Source organism: Protopterus annectens, chromosome 6.part1, assembly GCF_019279795.1.
Source record: "Protopterus annectens isolate FY-2018-M chromosome 6.part1, PAN1.0, whole genome shotgun sequence".
In the NCBI taxonomy this organism is placed as follows: Eukaryota; Metazoa; Chordata; order Ceratodontiformes; family Protopteridae; genus Protopterus; species Protopterus annectens.
Window position 1 is genome coordinate 387,829,683 of NC_056738.1, and position 23,840 is coordinate 387,853,522.

The window sequence follows — 23,840 nt, forward strand, 5'->3', positions numbered from 1 at the left end:
CTGTGCAGCAGCGACGTGGGTAAGGTCACATAGATTCATTTCTCATTATAAGTTGGATTTGCTCTCTAGAGGGAGAGCATCCTTTGGCTCTGCGGTGCTCAGGAATATCCTTCCATGAGGGCCTCCCAGGAGTTTTGGTAGCTGGGGACTCTGTCCCACAGGTTGCAGATTATCTGAAGAAGTTAACTTCATTTAAGAAGTTATGGATTCACCATTACGTTCCATCTGAGTAGTTTTACTTCATTTTCTGCAACCGTCACACCCCCCCCACCCCCAAACCTGTTCTAGGTTAGTGATGTTATTGCGTTGCTGATGGTTTGGATAGTGCCAAACTCGATCTGAGGGAAGGTAGAAAATGTGAGGGATTATGGGTAAGGGGAGGAGCTTGGAGCTGATGCTTAAAAACATTGCCGGCTTGAATCCGAATACCCACAGGTTGCAGAAAATGAAGTACAACTACTCAGATGGAACGTTATGGTGAGTACATAACTTCTTTTTTGCTCAAATATATACGGTTATATTGAGTGTACTTAAATAACTGTACTCTTTAGGAATTCATTTATATCTTTCCTGATTACCAAAAAAAAAAATCTGAAGTACCTTTTTACATAAAAAAAAAAAAAAAAAAGACCTTAGCTGGTTTGTGTTTAACAAAACATTATGATGTCTATAATATACTTCTCCCTCTCACAATTCAAGTAGGATTGTCTGTGTTCTCTTGGTACCCACGTTGTCCCTGTCCACATAGACTATGCCATGCATACCGTTTCTTTTTCCTAGAAAATGTTTTTATTTCAGTGCTTTATGCCAGCATTTTTAGCAAGTATTTGTTATGTTTCTGTTTTGACCACATACTGAGCCAGATACCAAAAGATGTGCACTCTGTGTATTTGACTTACCCCAATGTAAGCTGCCCCATTTCTAAAAGTCTTGCTGTCCATGTAAGTGACTTACTGTGATACATGGTCTGTCTGTAAAGCAGGAGTCCACCAGCGTTCATATTCCAAAAAACATCCCCTCGGTGGAGGGCTTTTGGAGATGAGCTATCTGTTCACTCATGGGCACCATTGAAGTCCTGCTAAGGTTTTTCTGTTGGATATCCCTTTTCATGTTGCTGTGCAGACTTCCACCTCCATCCATCACTCATAGACATTGCTTTTAATGGTAATAGACTTGGAGAGGAGTATGCTGACCACTGAATCAGTTTTTTTATATAACTATGATTGGAAACTTTCAGATGAAGTTTGATTGATTGCTCTGGAGCTTATGATTGTGACCGCAGAAGAATAATGATCATTTGTAACAATTTACTTAGTGGAAGTCATTGTATGGAAGTGCAATTCAGGAACGTATAGGATAGATGCAAGGCAAGTTGAGGTGGGAAGACTGTTGTCTTTACTCCTCATTTGAGTAGGTAAGCTAGATGGGATAGGCAGATTGATTAGGGTAAACAGTCTTTATCTTCTGTTTTTTTTTTTTTTTTTTCTGGTCAGTCTAGGTGAAAGCAAGTAAAGGGAAAAAAGTTATGTACTTGCCATAATGTTCCATGTTTGTTGTCCTTTATCTCGCCTTCCTTCTTGTTGGTTGGGTTCGGAGCCGACCCTCCGCTCCAACTCAGCACTCAAGAGCTTCCACTGGCTCAAGGCTAGACCCTATCCCATCATGCCTAGAGCTAGTTACCCAGATCTCATTTGTGATAACCTATAACACTAGGCCACAATGTGTAGATATATAAACTATAGACATATGTAACAAAATATATATGTATATAAGAAAAAATCCTCCAGCCATTAGTAAAAATTCTTATTCTATCCAATTCATAAGGCAGGAAGGGAATCAAGGCCTATATAGCCAAAGATGGATACCTCCTCTCGATCCTCCATGAGGGAGAAGGGTGGGATGCAAGAAGGAAGGCGAGATCAAGGACAAACATGGAAGGTTATGGTAAGTGCATAACCTCTTTATGTTATGTTGCCCCTATCTCACCTTCCTTCTTATTGGTTGGCTATCAAGGACAAACATGGAAGGTTATGGTAAGTACATAACTTCTTTATGTTATGTTGCCCCTATCTCACCTTCCTTTTTATTGGTTGGGACAGCATCCCCAGCACCTTCTTCTTGGGTATCTCCGTGGGATATACTCTTCAGAACCATGGAACCAAAGTATGCCCTGTTCCGGGAGGCCACATCTACTGTGTAATGAGTAATGAAGGTATCGGGGTTAACCCACGTAGCCACCGCACAAATTGAGTCTAAAGGCAGTCTGGCCCGAAAGGCAGTAGAGGTAGACAAAGCCCTGGTTGAGTGTCCTCAAATTTTCCCTGGTAATTTGTTCTGTGAGTTATAGATGGTAAGTAATGGTGTCTGAAATCCATTTTGATAGTCACTTTCGATACTGGAGTTTCCTTTTTGTTCTCTTCAAAGGATACAAACAATTGGTCATATTGTCTGAATTCCTGACTGCTGTGCAAATAGAAATGTAAATGTCTATGAACTTTCAGTTGGTAGAGTTTATACTCTGCCTTGTTGCCATAGTTCAGAAAAAACACTGGTAGTTCTATCGATTGATTCAGATTGAACTCTGAGCAAATTTTTATAGAAATGAAGGGTTGGTCCTGAGAGAAGCCTTAGCTTTGTGGAAAATTAAGTAAAGGGAATGAATGAAAAGGGCTTGTAATTCTGATACCCTCCTAGCTGAGGTAATGGCGATCAAGGAAATTGTTTTCCAAGTCAAACATTTTAAGAGCACAAGAACTAGCTGGTTCGAATGGTGGAAGAATCAAGGCAGCTAGGACTGAATTTAGATCCCAAGGAGGAGAAAGTGGTTCTCTTATTGGAGGTCTCAAAAGAATAGTAACCCTCAGAAAAGCTTTGTATAGCCTGTGGGACATAACATTGGAACCCATTTCTCCCACATGAAAGTTGGAAGTAGTAGCCAGCTGAACTCTGATAGTTGCTGCTGCTCCTTGGTTAAAAGTTAAATTATAGGATCTTTGAAATGGGTGCAGTAGAAGGATCAATATTATTATTGACAGCCCAACAAGAGAACCGTTTCCATTTGCTAGTATACAGTTTTCTCATTTGTGAGAGGAAATGAGAATATGTTGTTCGGCTGGGGAGATGTCAGGAAGCCTGGTTAACCTGGGAAGTGGAGGAACCAAGCTGTCAACATGAGGGTCTTTAAGGAAGGATGGAGTGTGCCCGACTGATGCATCAGCAGGTCATGAGCTGGGTCCAGGATCCAAGGCTCCTCCAGGAGATGGGGCCATAGAAACGGGAACCAGATTTGATGAGGCGAGTAGGTGGCAATGAGGATTAGCTTGCAACCCACCGATTTTGCTTTCTGAAGAACCTTGGGGATCAGAGGAAATGGGCGAAAGGCGTACAGAAGTCCCAGGGGCCAGTCGTGAACAAGTGCATCCCTGGGTGATTGTCCCGATGGGACTAGAGCGAAATAGCTGCTGCATTTGGCATTGATGGATGTGGCAAAAGATCGCAGCAAGGCTGGCTCCACTTGCGTAAGATCTGATTTGCAATGTCTTGTTTCAGGGACCACTCGTGAGGCATAAGGATAGCCCTGCTTAGTTTGTCCACTATCATGTTGGATTCCCCCAGGATGTGCGTTGCAATCAGAAAGTATTGGGAGGACATCGCCCATTGCCATACTCTTGGGGCCTCTTGACATGAGATAAGATCTGGTTCCACCTTGCTTATTGATGTGCCATACCACTGACTTGTCTGTCTGAATTATAGTCATCCCTGTGGGGAGAGAGTTGTGAAGTGCTTGCAATGCCAGGAGCACCACTCTCATCTCTAGGACATTTATGTGTAAATGGTACTCTTGTTGTTGTCAAGTTCCGTGAACAGTCTGTCCCAGATTATGCCCCCCCCCCCCCATCTGGGAAGCATCTGTGGTCACTGTGGCCACTGGTTGGGGGAGGACGAACGATCTGCCTATCAGATGGGTGGACTGAAGCCACCATTTTAGGTCCTTCTTGCAGGTCTCCATGATGAAAATTTCATGAGACAAGGGTAGATTTTGCATGGACCATTGAGCAAAGAGGAGCCACTGCAATAACCTCATGTGGAAACGTGCCAAGGGAACTAGAGATGTTAAGTTGTCTATCTCGCCTTCATTCTTGCTGGATGGGTTCGGAGCCGACCTCGGCTCCGACTCGGCCACTCTAAAAGCTCGAGAGTTGGTTCCACTGGCTCGAGGCTCCCCTTATATCCCACAATGCTAGGCGAGAGTTACCTCAGATCTCGTTTGCCGCTACAGCTTCGAGGTTGGTTGTTTCTACCGGTTCCTGGTGAGTACTATTTTCTTGTGAAAATTAGTCTTTAAAAACCCCTTTAATTTAATATTTTTACTTAGTTAGTGTAGGTTAGAAAACTTTTATTCCCTACCCAAAAAAATTTCCGTTTCTTTCCCCAAGAACCTTTGGTTCTTCCCTTGGGCCTATAGGCCTTTCCTATCCCTAGTGGAGTGTGTGTGTTTATAGTAGTTTATTGTAGTTTAAATTACTAGTATTACTATTTTTTTTTTATTGTATTAATCTGACAGGGTATAACTAGTGTGTTTGTGTGCGTGTTTGTGTACACCTGTTCAGACAAAATGTCTAAAGAAGCAAAGGTCTCCGGATTCAAGAAGTGTGATGCGTGCTGTCAGAAAATGTCTCTGACAGACGCTCACACTTCTTGTGTCTATTGTCTGGGGCCTTTGCACCTGCAGGACTCCTGTGCTGTGTGCCATGGCTTCAGCCCCAGGGTCCTGCAGGAAAGAAAGAATAAATTAATTCTTAGAGGCTTACTCAAGCCAGAGGATTCCCTGTCTGTTTCAACAGGGAAGCCCTCTAAGGCATCTAGGTCTTCGGCTCCGGCAACTGAGCCAAGACCTCAGGTTTCTCAACCTTTGCCTTTATCGGCTCCGGCTGGAGCCGATAAGTCTCAGTCCACAGTTTCTGTGGCTCCCTCGGCTCCGGCGGAGCCGAGGTTATAAGTTCCGTGTCGGCTCCGACCAGACCTTCGGAGCCGACAACTAGGAAGAGGTCCAGGTCACCATCTCTTGGCTCCGTTCATTCGGCTCCAGGATCTCCCCTGCTGTCTGAACGGAGCCAAAGGTCTCACTCCTCTAGGTCATCGAGGCTGTCGGATCATGACCTTCAGAGGGTAGTGAGTCGACTACTTAAGTCCGAGGCACTGGCCCAGATGCTTCAGAGCCCGACTCATCAGTCGATGCCTGCCCCGGTCCATCAACATTTTCCTCCTTCGACTCTCTTGAGTTCGGAGCCGGGTCGTGTCGGAACTGAGACTGTGATTACGTCGGAGCCGATACAATTGTCTTCGGCTCCGTCGTCGGCTCCGTTTTCTTCTTTGGAAGAATCTCGGCGCCGGACTTCCCTCATCGGCTCCGAGGGGGCGAGTGGCATCGGACCCTTGTCCGACCCCCCTCTCCCTCTCGGGGCTTGAGCTGGTGAGTTCGGCTCCGACATCGGCCGGAGCCATCACTGTCGGTGCCGAGGGGTTCTTAGCTCCTCGGAGCGGGGACCTCTGGCTCTGCCTGACAGGGGTGCATTCGAGGTCATGCGGAGTGTGTTAGAGCCTGGCTCTACTCCACAGTCGGCTCCGTCCGCCCCTCCCTCTATGGTGCCTCAGGGTAAGTCGACTCACTCCCTCATCCCGGACCGCAGAGAGCCAGCTCGTCAGGAGCCGCCTGTGGGGATTTCATCCTCTTCCGAGGCCTCACCTGATTTGGCAGAAGAGTCCCCTCGGAAGAGGAAGTGTAAGAGGAAACACATTGACTCACCTGAGTCCATCACGTCAGACACAGATTTGGATGATTCTGAGGGTTCCCCCCATTCCCCTTCTGAAGATGTCTCATTTGCAGACATTCTGGAGATCCTGAAACAGAGGGGAAATTGGCCAGCCCTCAACCCTTCGGAGGACGAATCTGTGTATCTTGAGGCGTTTGGCTCTCGTCCTTCCACCTCCTGGGTGTCCCCCTTGACCCCCTCATGCAGGTGGTTGCTAAGAAGGCATGGACGGCTCCTGATTCAGTGGACCCCACTCCCAGGAGACCTTCTAAGTTCATAACAGCTCCAGCAGACAAACAATTTCTAACAAAAGGAGTTTCTGTGGATGCTATGGTGGTAGCTGCTGCCACAAAGAAGGAACTAGCTGATCCTTCAGTACCTGTCCATCCACCTAACAAGGAATCTAGGTCCATGGATAGGTGCGGAAGCGGATGTTCTCCTCAGCGACATTTACCATGCGTTAAGCTGAACTACCTGTGCCATTTTACTCGTCTTCAAAGGGACTTGATCAAGGAAGCGAGTGAAATGTTAAAGGATCTTACAGCTGCGGGTTTCCAAGACAAGATGAGCACGCAGCTGGCTACCCTTAATTCCATATCCAACTCCTCCATGCCTCCTTTCTTACGGCTGATGGAGCGAGCAGAGCCGCAGGGACAGGTGTGGCCTTACGTAGGCACGCCTGGATGCGGCTATGCAATTTTGCGGACCCTTTCAAGACGTCTTTCACGAACTCCCCTTTTGATGGATCATCTCTCTTTGGTCCTCAAGTGAAAGAAACCCTGACTAGGTGCGAGACTGATGGCAAGACCCTTTCTGCCGTCGGAGTCCGTTTTTCGACTCCTTCTAGGCCTTACCCCAAAGGCCAGAAGGGTGGAAAGATGTGGTTTCGTAAACAATCTCAAGGGACTTCGCCTGGCGACAGAGTCGCTTTTCCTACCAAAGGCAGAGGTGGGAATAACAATGGTAGACGCCGCCCTAAGGGCAGGGGTCCGCAGAACCAGGGCAATCGGGAAGCCTTCCTGACAATCCCTTTCAGCATCCCTGAGGTGTTGCCCGACTGCCCATCTTCGGAGGCAGTCGCGGGAAGATTGTCACTGTACCCAGAAGCCTGGCTATCCCTGACTCAAGACAAATGGGTACAGTCCATCATTTCCGAAGGCTATTCTATCCCCTTTCTTCGCTTTCCAAATCAGTCAAAAATCCCTTCCAGATGTTCCACCCGCTCAAAGGGATCTAGCAGCTTTGGAAATTTCAAAACTGCTTGCAAAAGAGCAATTCAGCCAGTGCCAGCAGACCAACAAGGATCCGGAATCTACTCAAGGTTCTTTTTAGTTCCAAAGAAAACAGGGGACTGGAGACCGATATTGGATCTCAGTGTCTTGAACAAATCAGTCAAGAAAACAAGATTTCGGATGGTCACGCTGCAATCCATCCTTCCCTTTTGGGCAAAGGAAACTGGATGTGCTCTATAGACCTTCGGGATGCGTGCTATCACATAAAATGAACAGACGCTCAGAAGATTCCTCCGCTTCAGGCTGGAAACCAGTCATTTTCAGTTCAGGGCCCTGCCCTTTGGTCTCACCACTGCCCCGGTGTTTACCAAATGCATGGCAGTGGTAGCTTCTCACCTGAGACGACAAGGATTCCAGGTGTTTCCATATTTGGACGACTGGCTCCTCACAGCTCCCACCAAGCATCTCCTTCTGATGGCCAGAGATTATACTTTTCGCGTTTGTCAAAAACTGGGTATTTCAATAAATTGCGAAAAGTCTGTTTTGTCGCCTTGTCGTACTATTACCTACATAGGCGCAAACCTAGATACGATAAACATGTCTGCAAGGCTAACACATCAAAGGATATCAGACATTCACAAATTGGTATCACTCCTTCTCAACAACAACAGAATCAAAGCCAGGTTAGTTCTAAAGGTGTTGGGAATTATGGCAGCGCCATACCTCTCCTTCCATTAGCCAGATACCACATGCGGATCCTTCAGTGGATGCTTTTACTCAATGGTCATACCAGGAACTACCAATGTCTCACACCATTGTGATCACGCAGCGTGCAAAAAGCATCTCATGTGGTGGATGTCTTCCCCAGCTTCTGTCGGAAGACCCTTTGTTCCACCTCCTCCGGTTGCTACACTGACAACGGATGCCTCCCTGATCGGGTGGGGGGGGGCATTATCAGGGCAGGACAGTCCAGGGCACATGGCAACCAAACGAATGCCACTTGCACATAAATGTTCTGGAGATGAGAGCAGTGCTTTTAGCGTTGCAAGCCCTTCAAGACTCTCTTCCCTTGGGAACAATTGCAATCCAGACAGACAATATGTCTGTAGTGTGGTACATCAACAAACAAGGCGGAACCAGATCATATCCCCTGTGTCGAGAAGCACTCAGACTGTGGCAATGGGCGATTTCTTCTCAGCGTTTCTGATAGCAACGCACATCCCGGAAGTCCAATCATATTGCGGACAAGTTGAGCAGAGCTATTCTCATGCCTCACGAGTGGTCTCTGAAAGACTCTGTAGTGAGAGAAATTTTTCTCAAGTGGGGTCAGCCTTGCTGCGATCTTTTTGCTACTCCCCAAAACAGCAAGTGCAGAGAATATTTCACTCTATTCCCTTTACCAGGCCAACCCAGCAGAGGCGCTCTAGTCCAAGTTTGACCCGGGGACTTCTGTATGCATTTCCTCCTTTCCCACTGATCTCTCAAGTAATACAGAAAGCTATCGCTCAGAAGGCCTCATTGATCCTCATTGCTCTTTACTGGCCTCGACAAGTGTGGTTCCCCTTTCTACATCGTTTTCTCTTGGAGCGACCGTGGAATCTGGACCTAGTTCCAGATCTTTTGATCCATCAGTCGGGTCAGTTTCATCGCTCCCTCCCCTCTCTGAACCTCACTGCTTGGTTCCTCCAGTTCCAACCTTAGCAAGGCTTCCTCAATTATCTCACTCTGTTAGAGATATATTGATAGCTTCCCATAAATCTTCCACTCGAAAGATTTATTTGAGTAAGTGGAAACGCTTCTCATATTGGGCACAAGGAAAGGACATAGATCCTTTCACCGCTTCCATCCAACTAGTCCTTGATTTTCTAGCTGAACTCTTCCATGCAGGTTCATCTCCTCTACACTTAAAGTTCAATTGGCAGCTATTTCTAACTTTCATGTGGGTATTTCTGAATCTGCCCTAATGTCCCACAAACTCTGCAAAGCCTTTTTGAAAGGAGTTTTTCTTCTCAGACCTCCTATAAGAAATCCTCCTTCTCCTTGGGACCTAAATTTAGTTCTTGCTTCTTTGATTCTTCCCCCTTTCGAACCTGCAGCTTCCTGTTCCTTAAAATTGTTATCATGGAAAACTCTTTTCTGGTAGCTATTACATCAGCTAGAAGAGTTTCAGAGCTTCAAGCACTCAGTTGTCGTCCTCCTTATCTTTTGTTTCATAAGGACAGAGTATCCTTACGAACTAACCCGTCCTTTTTGCCTAAGGTGGTCTCGACATCAAATCTAAACCAAAGCTTTGACCTCCCTGTCTTTTTTCCAGAGTATTCCAATAGGTCTGAACAAAATTACACTGCCTGGATGTTCATCGTCAATTGAGGTACTACTTGGATAGAACAAAACAATTCAGAAAATCTGATCAGCTGTTTGTCTCCTATGCGGAAAGCAGAAAGGGACTTTCAGTTTCAAAGGTATCATTATCCAGATGGCTAACATCTTTGATTTCCCTGGTATATGAAATTAGACAACAAAATTGCCCAATAAACCTAAAGCCCATTCCACCAGAGCTTTGGCTACTTCTTTAGCCTTCCAAGACAGACTGCCTATTGACACCATTTGTGCAGCGGCTACTTGGGCTACTCCTCACACTTTTATTTCTCATTATAAGTTGGATTTAGCTTCTAGGCATAGAGCTAATTTTGGTTCCACTGTTCTCAGGAGTCTGTTCCGTTAGGCCACCCGGGACAAGGTGCTAGGGACGGTCCCATCCAGCAAGAATGGCGAGATAGACAACTTAACATATAGAAGTTATGTTCTTACCATAACGTTCCATGTTAGTTGTCTTCTCGCCTTCTTCTTAAGCCCCCCCTCCTTCCCCTGGCCTGGACAGACCTAGAGGAGTTGTGATCGTGACCTCTCTTTCTACCACCTCTTTCTTAGGCATATGCTGTTGTGCATATTTCCTGGATCAGGATGTAGGTCACCCTTCTTTCTTCCTGTTGTTAGAGGTGGACTCTGTTTTAGAGTGATTCTGTTACTATTATAAGCTGGGGTTAGCTTACAAACGAGATCTGAGGTAACTCGCCTAGCATTGTGGGATATAAGGGGAGCCTCGAGCCGGTGGAACCAACTCTCGAGCTTTTAGAGTGGCCGAGTCGGAGCCGAGGTCGGCTCCGAACCCATCCAGCAAGAAGAAGGCGAGAAGAAGACAACTAACATGGAACGTTATGGTAAGAACATAACTTCTATTTATAGCTGCTGCCATTGAGCCCAGGACTCTGAGAACAAATCTTGCTTGAGTCTTTTTCCTCCCGATTAGAGTTGCAACTTGGTGTCGAATGATCGACACCCTCTCCTGCGGCAATTTTGCTATTGCATCTTTGGTGTCTAGATCTGCTCCTGTAAATGTAATATATTGACAAGGCAACAAGGTAGACTTTTCGTAGTTTATACTGATGTCTAGCTGAGAGCAGAAGCATATTGTGGTGTCCCTTGTCTCGGTTAGTCGATGCTCAGTGGTGGCGGTAAGGAGCCAGTCATCTAGATATGGAAACACCCAGAATCCGAGACACCTCATATGAGCCGTGACTACTGCCATGCATTTGGTGAACACCCTGGAGGCTGTGTTGAGGCCAAAAGGCAGAGCTCTGAACTTGTAGTGACTGGCTCCCAGCTGGAAGTGTAGAAATCTCCTGGATCACCTGTCCATCCTGATATGGTAGTACGCATCCTGGAGATCAATGGAGCACATCCAATTGTCCTTTCCCAGAAAAGGAAGTATGAACTGCGGTGTTACCATCCGGAACTTTGTCTTTTTTGACAGACTTGTTGCGTCTGCTGAGGTCAAAATGGGCCTCCAGTCCGCTGTTTTCTTTGGTACTAAAAAGAACCTTGAGTAAGTTTTGGATCTGATTTGGTCTGCAGGGACTTATTGGATGACTTTTTCTTAGCAACTTTTGAACTTCTAGAGTTGCTTGTTCCCTCAGATTGGGTGGCACATCTGGGATGGATTTTTGTTTTTGGGTAAGAGGTGGCATGGAGAAAGGAATACTGTACCCCTGGATATTATCGACTGTACCCATGTGTCTTTTGTGATATCTTGCCAGGCTTTTGACTACAGTGACAATCTTCCCCTGACTGCCTCCAGAGGTGGACAGGTGGGACCCCTTTCAGGAGCACTGGAAGGGCCTCCCAGAGCACGTATTTCTGTCGCCCTGACTCTGTGGACCCCCTCTGCCATGAGGGCGGCGTCTCCCATTATTATTCCCCCATCTGCACCAGGGGAAAACTCACTATGTGCGTCAGGCAAAGTTCCATGGGATTTTCGGAATCACATTTTTCCACCCTTTTGACCTTTGGGGTAAGGCAGAAAAGGCACAGAAAAACATACTCCCATGGCAGAGAGTCTTGCCATCCTGCTCACACCTGGTTAGAGTCTCTTTTACCTTAGCCCGAACGATGACGAGTCATCAAAAGGGGCGTTGTTAAAGGGGGACTTGAAAGCCTCTGGAAATTGACAAAGGCGCATCCAGGAATGCCTTCATAAGGTGACTCCTGTACCTGCAGCCTTGCTTGCTCCATCGGCTGCATAGGAGATGAGCCGCATGGAGGAGTTAACTACTGAATATAAGGTCGCAAGCTGAAAAGCAGTCTTATCTGCTACTCCTGCAGCTGTAGGATCCTATAGGGTTATCTCCTAGCTCTTTCAGGAGATCCCACTGAAGACGGATGAAATGGGGTAGATAATTCAGTGACCTGAGAGTAAAGGCTGCTGAGGAAAAGACACGCTTCCCATATCTGTCCATTGTATGTGACTGTTTGTTAGGTGAATGGCTAGATGTGGAAGTCTCTGCTAATTCCTCTTAGTGGCCGCCGGAACAACCATAGCATCCACTGGCACACTCTTGGATAGGAAGGATTTGTCATCTGGGGCAATTATGACTTTATTGGGCTTTCGTGGAACTGGTCCGGAGATCCCCATGCCTTTCAACTTACTACCCCTAGCAGCAGGTCGAAGGGCGGAGACGTCCAAGAGGTGGAGGGTGAGGAACCGAATACATCCAGGTACACTGCCTCATCCTCAGTAGGGGAAAGAAACTGCCAGCTTACCCCTCTGTTTGAGTATTTCCAGGATGTCTGAGAATGAGACATAATCAGAGGGGTACCGTGGGGACCCTTCTGAGTCCTCCAAGTCCGTGTCTAATGTCAGAGACTCAGGGGAGTCCACATGGTTCCTCTTACATGTCCTCTTCCGGGGGGGGGGCCTCCTCAAGGGGATGCTCTGGGGAGGTTTCAGAAGAGGGGGGAATCACCCAATGAGGCATCCTGGGGCACTGGTTCCCTGCATTTAGAATGGAGTGGTGGTGAGAGGGAAGACACTGGCTCCGTAGGGGGATAGAGTAGTCGAAGTTGAGGGAGGAGCTGTCTGAGAGGACAGCACACTCCTCATCACCTCAAAGGTACCACGCACCCGGCCCGAGAGTTGTCCCTGGCTCCGAAGAGTCAAGAGACCTCTCCTGCACCGAGGGCGATGGCTCTGAGATTGATGTGGGAGCTGAACTCACCTGCACCGAAGTTCCAAGAGGGAGAGTGGGGTCCGACAAGAGTCCGATGCCGCTCCCACTCTCGGAGCCAACGAGTGAGTGTCTGCTCCCAGATCCCTCAATAGAAGGAGTTATCAAGGAGATCGGAGCGGATGTCGGGACCGAGAGACTGGAGGTTTTCGGAACAGACTGTTCCACCACAATGACTTTCATGTACTCCGGCTCCGATCTCAGGTGAGTCGAAGGAGGAATAGATGATCCGGGAGGAAGAGTAGTCCGTTCCACATCCATACGGGCTGAGCTCGATAATATTTTGGCTAGAGCCGGTGTCTTGAGAAGCCTCTTCACTACCCTCTCCACATCATCGTCTGAAAGACTCCTGGACGATTGAGAGGAATGGGTGGACTATCAGTGACTACCCGCCACAGACTGTAGAAGTGATGACTGTGGAGCGGACCGCACAGTTCCAAGGACACTGGCAGATTCGCTGGAGATAAGGTCTTGTCGGACCCAAGAGATTTTGGATTCGACGAACTGGTAGATTTCTGTGCGTGTCAACTGCTCCGAAGTCGGAACCAACGGAGGTGTCTGTTTGGGTGATTTTCCTGGTTGTCGCCTCACAGTAAGACGTCCTGTTCAATTCTCAGCTAAAGGGGCTTCTGCGTGGAGACATGCGTGAATGGGCATACCTTCGTTGAAGGTTGTGCGTCAGGCCTGGCAAGTCGGTACGTAAAAATCTACTGCCAATCATTAGTGGACCGGAGTTCCACACTGGCGACCCCTAACTGGGAAAAAGACGAAAGATACAACAACAACAACTAGCTTGATTCCCTTTTGCTGGAGTGTAAAAAGGCCCTTTTAGTAAACCTCGCAAAATAAGATTGTTTTTGCACTCCTGCAGGACTCTGGCACTGAAAGCATGACGAGTCATGCAGGTGCATGACTCCCAAACAAACGCAACTCGTATGTCCCATCAGTCAGAGACATTTTCTGGGAGCACGAGTCACATTTTTTGAATCCAGAAGGTTTGGATTCTTTGGGCGGTTCTTTGGAAATTATCACAACAACAACAAAGCCCAGTACAGTAGCATACAGTACACTGAAGTTTTAGATATCAGACAAAACAGCTCTACAATAACCACTAAGAAACTATATCTTTTTTTTTTTTTTTTTTTTTTTTAAAACAACAACACAGAAAGTAGGAAGGTATCGGAAGGAGGAGAGCCTCTAAGTTAAATGACAAGTCCCCCGACCGAGGAGAGCTTTTTACTTAAACAGCTACTCCTTACCAGAAAAGGAGGGAATAAGGGGAAAGCCCTCTAACTGAAACGGGCTAAGAGGAAGGGGGAATCCTCTAAGAAATGATGGATTCAAAAGGGGAAATAGGCCTGGAGAAAAAATAATGGCCTAAACAATAGCAGTAACCACCAGAAAAATGGAGATAGGGGGCTAAACAAACACTACTAATCTACAGAGATATCCTGAAGAAGTATCGAGATTTAAACACAGAAAATAGCAATAAAATTCAAAAATTAAGCCTGAGCCAGTATCCAGCAATCTCGAAGCTTCAAGCGGCAAATGAGACCTAGGTAAGTAGCACTAGGCATGATGACATAGGGTCTAGCCTCAAGCTTTAGAATATGGCCGAGTCAAAGCTGCGGGTCAGCTCCGAACCCAACCAACAAGAAGGAAGGCGAGATAGGGACAACATAGCATCATCTATATATCTTTATCTGTTTATATATATATTCACACAGACACAAACACACCCCAATTGAATGACTACTTCACGCAGCTTACTTGTGGTATTAGAGGTTCAAAATCAGTAATAGAATTAATTATTTGAAACCGGAAAAAAACACAGCTGTAGACTGTATTAGAATGAAGGCAATTTGTGATATCTATAGCATCACCAGTAGACAGAGAGGCACTTTGTTAAACAAGATAGAGGCACAGATGCTCATGGTTTTGTAATGATTTGTTGATTCATGTTCTAATAAGTTTCTTTGTATACATAGGGCACAACCATGTGGCAGACCACCATTGTAGGAGCAGTTGTTATACTTCTATACACGAGCAGAGCCTGCTATAACTTAGCAACACTGGCACTGGAAACTGGGAAAGGTGCATTAGACTATGACTGGTATAATGTTTCAGATCAGGTAAGTGCCTTGTATTGTCTTTAGCATGTGTACTAATTGTTATTAATTTGATTTTTTTTGTTCTTTGCAAATTAGTAGATTAGATGTTGTTAATCTTCATTCATTCTTTACATGTGGGTTCGGAACCAATCCTCTGTTCTGACTTGGCAGTTTACCAAACCCGCGCCAGCCAGAAAACTCTCTAGCTAAGCTTTACCCACAGTGCCCTTCAGCATATTACCTCCGATCTTGTTTGCCGCATGAGAAACAAGACGTGCCAGACAAGCCTCTCCGGTAAGTGTTCATTTTTTTGATAAGTTCTCAGGAAGTTCTTTCTTAAAAGACCTCTTCTGTACTTAGTCATTGTTGTTTTGTTGTACCCTCTTCACTAGTGTCCTATTTTCACCTTTATCTTTCCTTTCTACCAGTTGGTGGTACTTCTACCATTGTTGGTACTTTCCCTTACCCGGTTGGGTAGTCCTTTCATACCATAGTTGGTACTCCCTCTGTTCTTTCACTACTTTTGTGTTGCCTTTATCATTACTTTTATTTTTGGATTGTGTAATTTCCTGTTTGGCAATTATTATAGTCTTTGTGGAAATATGTCAGGAAAAAAAAAAGACGACTACCGGTTTTAAAAGGTGTGACAAATGTGAGAAGAAAATGCCTAATGTAGACAGTCCTATATCTTGTATATACTGTTTAGGGATTTCTCATTTATCGGGGAAACTGCCTTGTGATATTTGTAAGACTTTCTGCTCCCACACTCTTGCAGAACGCAAAAATAAACTGATGCTTGCTGGTTTATTAAAATCTCCCTTTAGTGAGGCGATCTCTGAGACGGAGGCTTCACCCCCTCCGAGGAAAGATGATAAAAAGAGGGGCAAGTCCCTTCCCACTTTTCCTCATGAGTCAAAATTATCAGAACCATGGCCTAAGGTTCCAAAGTTGTTGCACAAAGAATCTTCCGTTCCGAGACCGAAATCCTCGGCTCCGATCTTGGCTCCAAAAGAGGCGATTTCATTGGCGCCGTCTGTTCCATCTGCACCGACCCCATTGTCTGTTCTGATCTATCAGAAACCAAAGGATAAGACCAGGAACAAAGAAACGACCTGGAAGCTGACACCACAATTGTCGAAAAAACCACAAGTTGATCTTTATTGTAAAAACAAATGCAAAAATCACGTATCACAAGCGCTTTCGCTAGGATGTTCCTAGCTTTCTCAAGTTCATAAACCATTCCAGAACATCAGCTTAAATAGCTGCTTGCAATGAATTAACAATTATAAACCAATTAAAAACTAATTGAAAACTACTTAATACCATTCATTTTGTTAAAAGAGCTACCTACTAAAAGGTATACTCAAACTGAAGTATGTACCACAACTCATTATATACAGTTAAAACCACTTGTTAACAAACAAGGTATTTCCTATTGAACATTAAAAAAATGTGTTAATATCTGCTTAATTATTGCACATAAAAAATTTTCCTTTAACCAAATACAGGACATTTTTTACTTAACTCCTGTTGCATTGTTCAAACTTGAATAACATTACATGCTTGTGAGTAAAAGACCCAAAATGGACTTGCCAAAAATACCTAAATGGTGGATGTGCAGATGAAAAAATGAGTACAACCAGAAGAAAGGCAGAAGAAAGACAGAGAATATAAACATAAAGAGAGAGAACATAAAAAGAGAAGAGAGAAATAACAGGGAGACATTCACCTGGGTAAAAGACCCATTGCATAAGCTTGTACATTCCCAAAAAAAGAGAGAACTGTGTATAGAATGTAACACTGGTTGCCCTTAATGGACTATGCTATAATCTGGCCCTTCTTAATTTCAAAATGGGTTTTATACTAATGGTGTCATTTAGCCCGGGCCAACTAGCTGCATTTAGTTTGAGCTGCCACACTAGCTCCCTATATTCCAGGGTGGCTTCCCAATCACCACCTCTGGAATCCCTGTTTATCTGTTCAAGAATCATAAATTTGAAGTTATGATTCGGACATACAAGGGAGTGCTTGAAAAGGGCGTTAGTTTCTTTATTTTTAGTTAACTCATAGAAATGTTCATACATTCTCTTCTTAATTTCCCTTTCCGTCTTCCCTACGTAAAAACTTTTACAGAACATGCACACAGCCAAATAAACCACCCCTCTGGAATTGCATGCAAAATGCATGGGGGAATCCACCCTCATCTTTCTAGAAGGTAGATATATGCCTTTGCTGTTCAAAATTGCATGGCATTGTTGGCATGCTCCACATTTAAAAGTACCAGGTTTTTTAGTTGTTACTGTTTTTACAATGTGTGTCCTTGAATTTCTTTCAAACATGTCCTTCAAATTGACCCCCTTCTTTCTAATGAACTTCGGTCTATTTGGTAAAATATTCTTGAATTCCTCTTGTGCCATTAAAAGTGGCCAAAATTAGTTCTCTCTATGTCCTCTGCCTGACTACAAAAAGTGTATATGAATTTGGGGCCCATAAATTCATTGTTTTTTACATTATTCTTTTCTCCTTCTCTGAGCAATTGATCATTCACAAGCTGTTTACCTAGTAATGGGGAGTACAATGTGCCTCTTTTGCTGTTCACTTCGTTGTGCAGTGCTTGGAATAAGTCTAAAGGATAACCCCTTTCCAAGAACATTTTCTGCAACGTCATAACCTCATTGTGATAGTCTTGCTCTAAACTGCACATTCTTGAAGCCCTAATCAACTGGCCTTTGAGAATCCCTTTCTTTTGGGCAAAAGGGTGGGCACTTTGAAAGTGCAAGAAAGAGTTTGAAAATGAGGGCTTACGGTAAATTTTAGATTGGAACATTTTATTACTATAGTCCTTGTATAAATTCACATCCAGATAGTGCAATTCGTGCAGTGCTACTGCATGAGTGAATTTCAAAAAATTAGTTGAGTTGTTAATATGGGTTAGGAATTCTGATAACAAATCATGTGTACCTCTCCACAGGATACAAATGTCATCCAAGAACCTCCTGTAAAATAGCAGATGCTGGTTCCATGGGGGTATGAATACATATTCGTGTTCCCATCTGTGAAGAATGATGTTAGCATAGATGGTAGCACACGGTGCCCCCATTGCTACCCCTTTAAGCTGTTTAAACATTTCACCTTTGAAGAATACAATGTTGTTTTCCAGTACTATACTCATAAACTCAACAATCAAATTAATTAAATTAGGAGTAAGATTAGTTTCCTTCATGAAAAATTCACCGAACCATTGCAGCCCAGTATTGTGAGGTATGCTAGGAAAAAGATCTTTTATATCAATGGTTACCATCAGTAATTCTGATTCAAAGTTGTCACAGGGAACCCTTTGTAAAAATTCTCAAGAATCCCTGCACACGTAACTTAGCAAATGTGTGAACCTTTTTGCTACATGCTCAATGAATTTCGATAGTGGCTCTGTTATACCTCCACTACCTGCCACTATTGGTCTAAATGGCAGAGGGTCAAGCCCTTTATGCGTTTTAGGGATCCCAAATATTATGGGAGACCTAGGTTTTGGGACTAATAAAAAATTGAACAATTTCTCATTAATGACCCCTTGCCATAAGTGGTCATTCAGGGAATACTTAATCTTAGACCAAAAAATGTGCACTTCATTTCTAGAAACTGCCATGTACTGACTACTGTCCTGTAACATTTGATAGAGATAATCATCATAATTATTCTCATACATTAGGACAATGCCCCCCCCTTTATCGGGTTTCATAACTCTTATATTCTCATTCTTTAACATTTGAACAAAATCAAACTCTGCTGGTTTGAAATTGAACTTGTCAGAATGAGTTTGCTTAAAAATCCTGAGCTCATCTTCCACCAGCTGTTCAAAAAGTTTGATTGACAAATGCATGGGGGGATTAAATAAACTTTTCCTGTCCAACTCAGAGGTTGTGCATGTCTGCTGTTTAAATAATAGCTGCAAATTGAGACTTCTAGTGAATAGCTTGACATCTATTAAAGTGAGGGGTATATTGCAGTTTTTTAATGGAACAAAATGCAGGCCTTTGGTGAAAACGTCAAAGGCAATGTTGTCAATTACAGTCTCCGTGTAGTTGTAAATGATGAAACTGGACTTGGTATATAATGTGCATGCTCCATGTTTAGAAATTGCTATTGTTTCATTAACCTTCTCAACTCCCCCTTGAGGTGCATTATTGCCAGTTACCAACAAGTTCCCATCTCTTACAATTGAAATATCAGGGGCCATTGCCAAGCTTATGTGTTCCAATGACGTGGCCCTTGCTGTTTCTGCTTCCACCCCACTGTCCTGCCTGGAGGTTGATGAAAATCCTGCACAGACCCTTTACGTTCTTTTCCAGCCAGCCTTTCACTTCTCCTCGGTGGCTCCCCCCCCCCAGTTATTGGATGCTGAATTTTCAACATTACTGGTGCTCTGAATTTCAGCCCTATACTGCCTAAATAGGGGATATGCCACCCCCTCCCTATATTCATGCAAGTCTCTTTCAAGTTTACGCATTTTTCTATTAATGACTTTATTGCAAAATGCATCAACCTCGTCAAATGCTTTACTGTAATCAAATTTGATTGACAAAAAATTAGAATCAGTAACAATGCTATTATTTAAAGCATTCAAGTCATTAGTAAGCGTTTTCTGCTTCGCTTCATACTCTTCAATCATAACAGTTAGCATTTCAATTCCTGCTCTATTAAAAATGTCACACAATTTAAAATAATAAGGTGTTCCAGTTTGAACATTATTAGGAAACTTGAATATTCTCAAGCCTTTTGGAATGCGTTTTTGATTTACGCATTCTTTCAAATAGTCCACCTCAATTTGATTATTCTTCAAAGCATACAACTTCTTTTTTAGCTCTTCAAGCTCAAGTTCAATATTAGCAGTTTTACTGGAGTGAACAGTACCTTTAGTGAATGCAAATTGTTGCTCCATCCAATTTTCAAAGCAAAAATCCTTACGTTGCTGCCCTTTCTCTGCTCTCGAAGCATTGTGTCTCTCAATGTTGTTAGACCTTTCAATTCGATCTGGCCCTTCATTACCAAATTGCCTTACATTCGAGTTGTCAGTAATTCCATTTGCAAGCCTAGAAACATTGGCGCCTACACAAGCTCCTCCAGGCTTTTAGACCAATAGTGGCAGGTAGTGGAGGTATAACAGAGCCACTATCGAAATTCATTGAGCATGTAGCAAAAAGGTTCACACATTTGCTAAGTTACGTGTGCAGGGATTCTTGGGAATTTTTACAAAGGGTTCCCTGTGACAACTTTGAATCAGAATTACTGATGGTAACCATTGATATAAAAGATCTTTTTCCTAGCATACCTCACGATACTGGGCTGCAATGGTTCGGTGAATTTTTCATGAAGGAAACTAATCTTACTCCTAATTTAATTAATTTGATTGTTGAGTTTGAGTATAGTACTGGAAAACAACATTGTATTCTTCAAAGGTGAAATGTTTAAACAGCTTAAAGGGGTAGCAATGGGGGCACCGTGTGCTACCATCTATGCTAACATCATTCTTCACAGATGGGAACACGAATATGTATTCATACCCCCATGGAACCAGCATCTGCTATTTTACAGGAGGTTCTTGGATGACATTTGTATCCTGTGGAGAGGTACACATGATTTGTTATCAGAATTCCTAACCCATATTAACAACTCAACTAATTTTTTGAAATTCACTCATGCAGTAGCACTGCACGAATTGCACTATCTGGATGTGAATTTATACAAGGACTATAGTAATAAAATGTTCCAATCTAAAATTTACCGTAAGCCCTCATTTTCAAACTCTTTCTTGCACTTTCAAAGTGCCCACCCTTTTGCCCAAAAGAAAGGGATTCTCAAAGGCCAGTTGATTAGGGCTTCAAGAATGTGCAGTTTAGAGCAAGACTATCACAATGAGGTTATGACGTTGCAGAAAATGTTCTTGGAAAGGGGTTATCCTTTAGACTTATTCCAAGCACTGCACAACGAAGTGAACAGCAAAAGAGGCACATTGTACTCCCCATTACTAGGTAAACAGCTTGTGAATGATCAATTGCTCAGAGAAGGAGAAAAGAATAATGTAAAAAACAATGAATTTATGGGCCCCAAATTCATATACACTTTTTGTAGTCAGGCAGAGGACATAGAGAGAACTATTACAAAATTTTGGCCACTTTTAATGGCACAAGAGGAATTCAAGAATATTTTACCAAATAGACCAAAGTTCATTAGAAAGAAGGGGGTCAATTTGAAGGACATGTTTGAAAGAAATTCAAGGACACACATTGTAAAAACAGTAACAGCTAAAAAACCTGGTACTTTTAAATGTGGAGCATGCCAACAATGCCATGCAATTTTGAACAGCAAAGGCATATATCTACCTTCTAGAAAGATGAGGGTGGATTCCCCCATGCATTTTACATGCAATTCCAGAGGGGTGGTTTATTTGGCTGTGTGCATGTTCTGTAAAAGTTTTTACGTAGGGAAGACGGAAAGGGAAATTAAGAAGAGAATGTATGAACATTTCTATGAGTTAACTAAAAATAAAGAAACTAACGCCCTTTTCAAGCACTCCCTTGTATGTCCGAATCATAACTTCAAATTTATGATTCTTGAACAGATAAACAGGGATTCCAGAGGTGGTGATTGGGAAGCCACCCTGGAATATAGGGAGCTAGTGTGGCAGCTCAAACTAAATGCAGCTAGTTGGCCCGGGCTAAATGACACCATTAGTATAAAACCCATTTTGAAATTAAGAAGGGCCAGATTATAGCATAGTCCATTAAGGGCAACCATTGTTACATTCTATACACAGTTCTCTCTTTTTTTGGGAATGTACAAGCTTATGCAATGGGTCTTTTACCCAGGTGAATGTCTCCCTGTTATTTCTCTCTTCTCTTTTTATGTTCTCTCTCTTTATGTTTATATTCTCTGTCTTTCTTCTGCCTTTCTTCTGGTTGTACTCATTTTTTCATCTGCACATCCACCATTTAGGTATTTTTGGCAAGTCCATTTTGGGTCTTTTACTCACAAGCATGTAATGTTATTCAAGTTTGAACAATGCAACAGGAGTTAAGTAAAAAATGTCCTGTATTTGGTTAAAGGAAAATTTTTTATGTGCAATAATTAAGCAGATATTAACACATTTTTTTAATGTTCAATAGGAAATACCTTGTTTGTTAACAAGTGGTTTTAACTGTATATAATGAGTTGTGGTACATACTTCAGTTTGAGTATACCTTTTAGTAGGTAGCTCTTTTAACAAAATGAATGGTATTAAGTAGTTTTCAATTAGTTTTTAATTGGTTTATAATTGTTAATTCATTGCAAGCAGCTATTTAAGCTGATGTTCTGGAATGGTTTATGAACTTGAGAAAGCTAGGAACATCCTAGCGAAAGCGCTTGTGATACGTGATTTTTGCATTTGTTTTTACAATAAAGATCAACTTGTGTTTTTTTCGACAATTGTGGTGTCAGCTTCCAGGTCGTTTCTTTGTTCCTGTTCTGATCTATACTACTGCACTGGTAACTTTGCCCATAACACAGACCACATAGTTTGCTCAAATTTCTATATCTGCACAGCCTTCGGTACTGACAACCACCATGAAAACTGCGTTGGCTCCGATACCTGTCTCTATGCCAACAGTAGTCACTCTTGAACCGGTCTCTTCCCTCCCTGAACTTCATATTGGTGTTTTGACATCTGCTTAGAGAGATGATCTTCCCAGGACCAGATACTCCCCGTCAGTGGACCCTTTCTATGGACAACAGTGCAGTCCTTTCCTTGAATGTCCAGTTTCACTGTCTGGGTTATCTACCCATTCCTCCAACAGCCTGTCAGAGTTATAGTGAGACTGGTAAACCAGCTGTTGACTGCAAGAGGCATTTCTCCTCCTCAGAAACCCTCCCTCCCACTCAGAGCCGAGGACACTGCTCTGAGGACTTCACAGTATTTTTCTCCTGCAACGTCTTCTCAGGTTTTGGAAGTTTTGTCACCAACCACTACCCCAGTTCCAGCGGCTTCGGCACCGATAGTGGATCTCACTTCAGTGCCGAAGACTTTTCTTTGGTTTGAACCCTTTGTGGAAACGGGCCATCCTCTGGTTTGGGATTGGCCAGCCTTGGCAGCCCGGTCTCTTCCGGAGGCTCCTTCCCTGGGAGTTGACCCTTTGGAGAAGGGTATGACCCTGGTTCCGAGTTTGTCTGTTTTGGTTTTGGGCTCCCATCCCTTCTTGGGGGGGATCCGGCCTTCCAGGCGATGGAGAGAGCATTAGCCACAGCTGGCTCCTAGTTGGACCCTTTGCCATCAGAGACATGCCCTCCTCCTTCTCAGCCACAGGTACTGCCTTTCACTACTATTGGACATCGGGTTCGGGAACCTCAAGTTAGCCTTCATCAAAGTTCCCCTTCTGCGGGTTCCACCTTTGATGTTCCCCTCAAGGAATTTCCTTGCAAGAAAGCATGCAAGAGGAAACACATTGATTCCCCTGGAGAATTGTTGACAGAAGATACGGACTTCGAAGATGGGGAAGGGTCCCCACGATCGCCCCCTGAAGATGTCTCCTTTGGAGACATCCTGGAAATACTGAAACAGTGGGGCGACTGTTAGTCCAGCACCCCTTCTCCATGGAGAATGTATTCTTGCAGGCTTTCCGAGACCGACCCTCCACCTCCTGGGTAACCCTCCCCCTGCAGATGAACTTGTTCAGTACATCATGCAGCAGGCTTGGACGACACCTGATGCCACTGAGCCGATCCCACCTAGGCAAGATAAGATACTCTCTCCACCAGAAGATCAACCCCGTTGGTCCAAAGGTCTTCCCGATGCTATGGTTGTGACGGTGGCCACAAAGAAAGAGTTCGCTGAGGAGAGCTTCACTGTCCAGCCCCCAAACAGGGAGTCCCGGACGATAGACTGGGTAGGGAAAGCGGGTCTTTTCTTCAGCGACCTTTGCAATCAGGTCTATGAACTACTTGGCACACTTCATGCATCTTCAGAGGGACTTAATTTCAGAGCTTTCTGAAACGCTTGCAAGAGCAGTGTCTGAAAGATGAGACAAGGTTGCCTCTCAACTCGCCACCCTGGAGTCCATTTCCAATTCGTCCATGAGGTTGATTTCACAC

The 23,840-nt window shown here is 44.0% G+C and overlaps 1 protein-coding gene across 3 annotated transcripts in view; it reads left to right on the plus strand.

Annotated features, from left to right (window-relative positions):
- The window catches only part of GPR137 (G protein-coupled receptor 137), a 595,269-nt gene that overhangs the window by 315,648 nt on the left and 255,781 nt on the right, over positions 1 to 23,840 (plus strand). For all 3 annotated transcript variants that reach the window (XM_044075804.1, XM_044075803.1, XM_044075802.1), the window contains exon 4: positions 14,598 to 14,741. In XM_044075804.1, the coding sequence (XP_043931739.1) occupies positions 14,598 to 14,741 (144 nt within the window). The remainder of the gene's footprint in view (positions 1 to 14,597; positions 14,742 to 23,840) is intronic.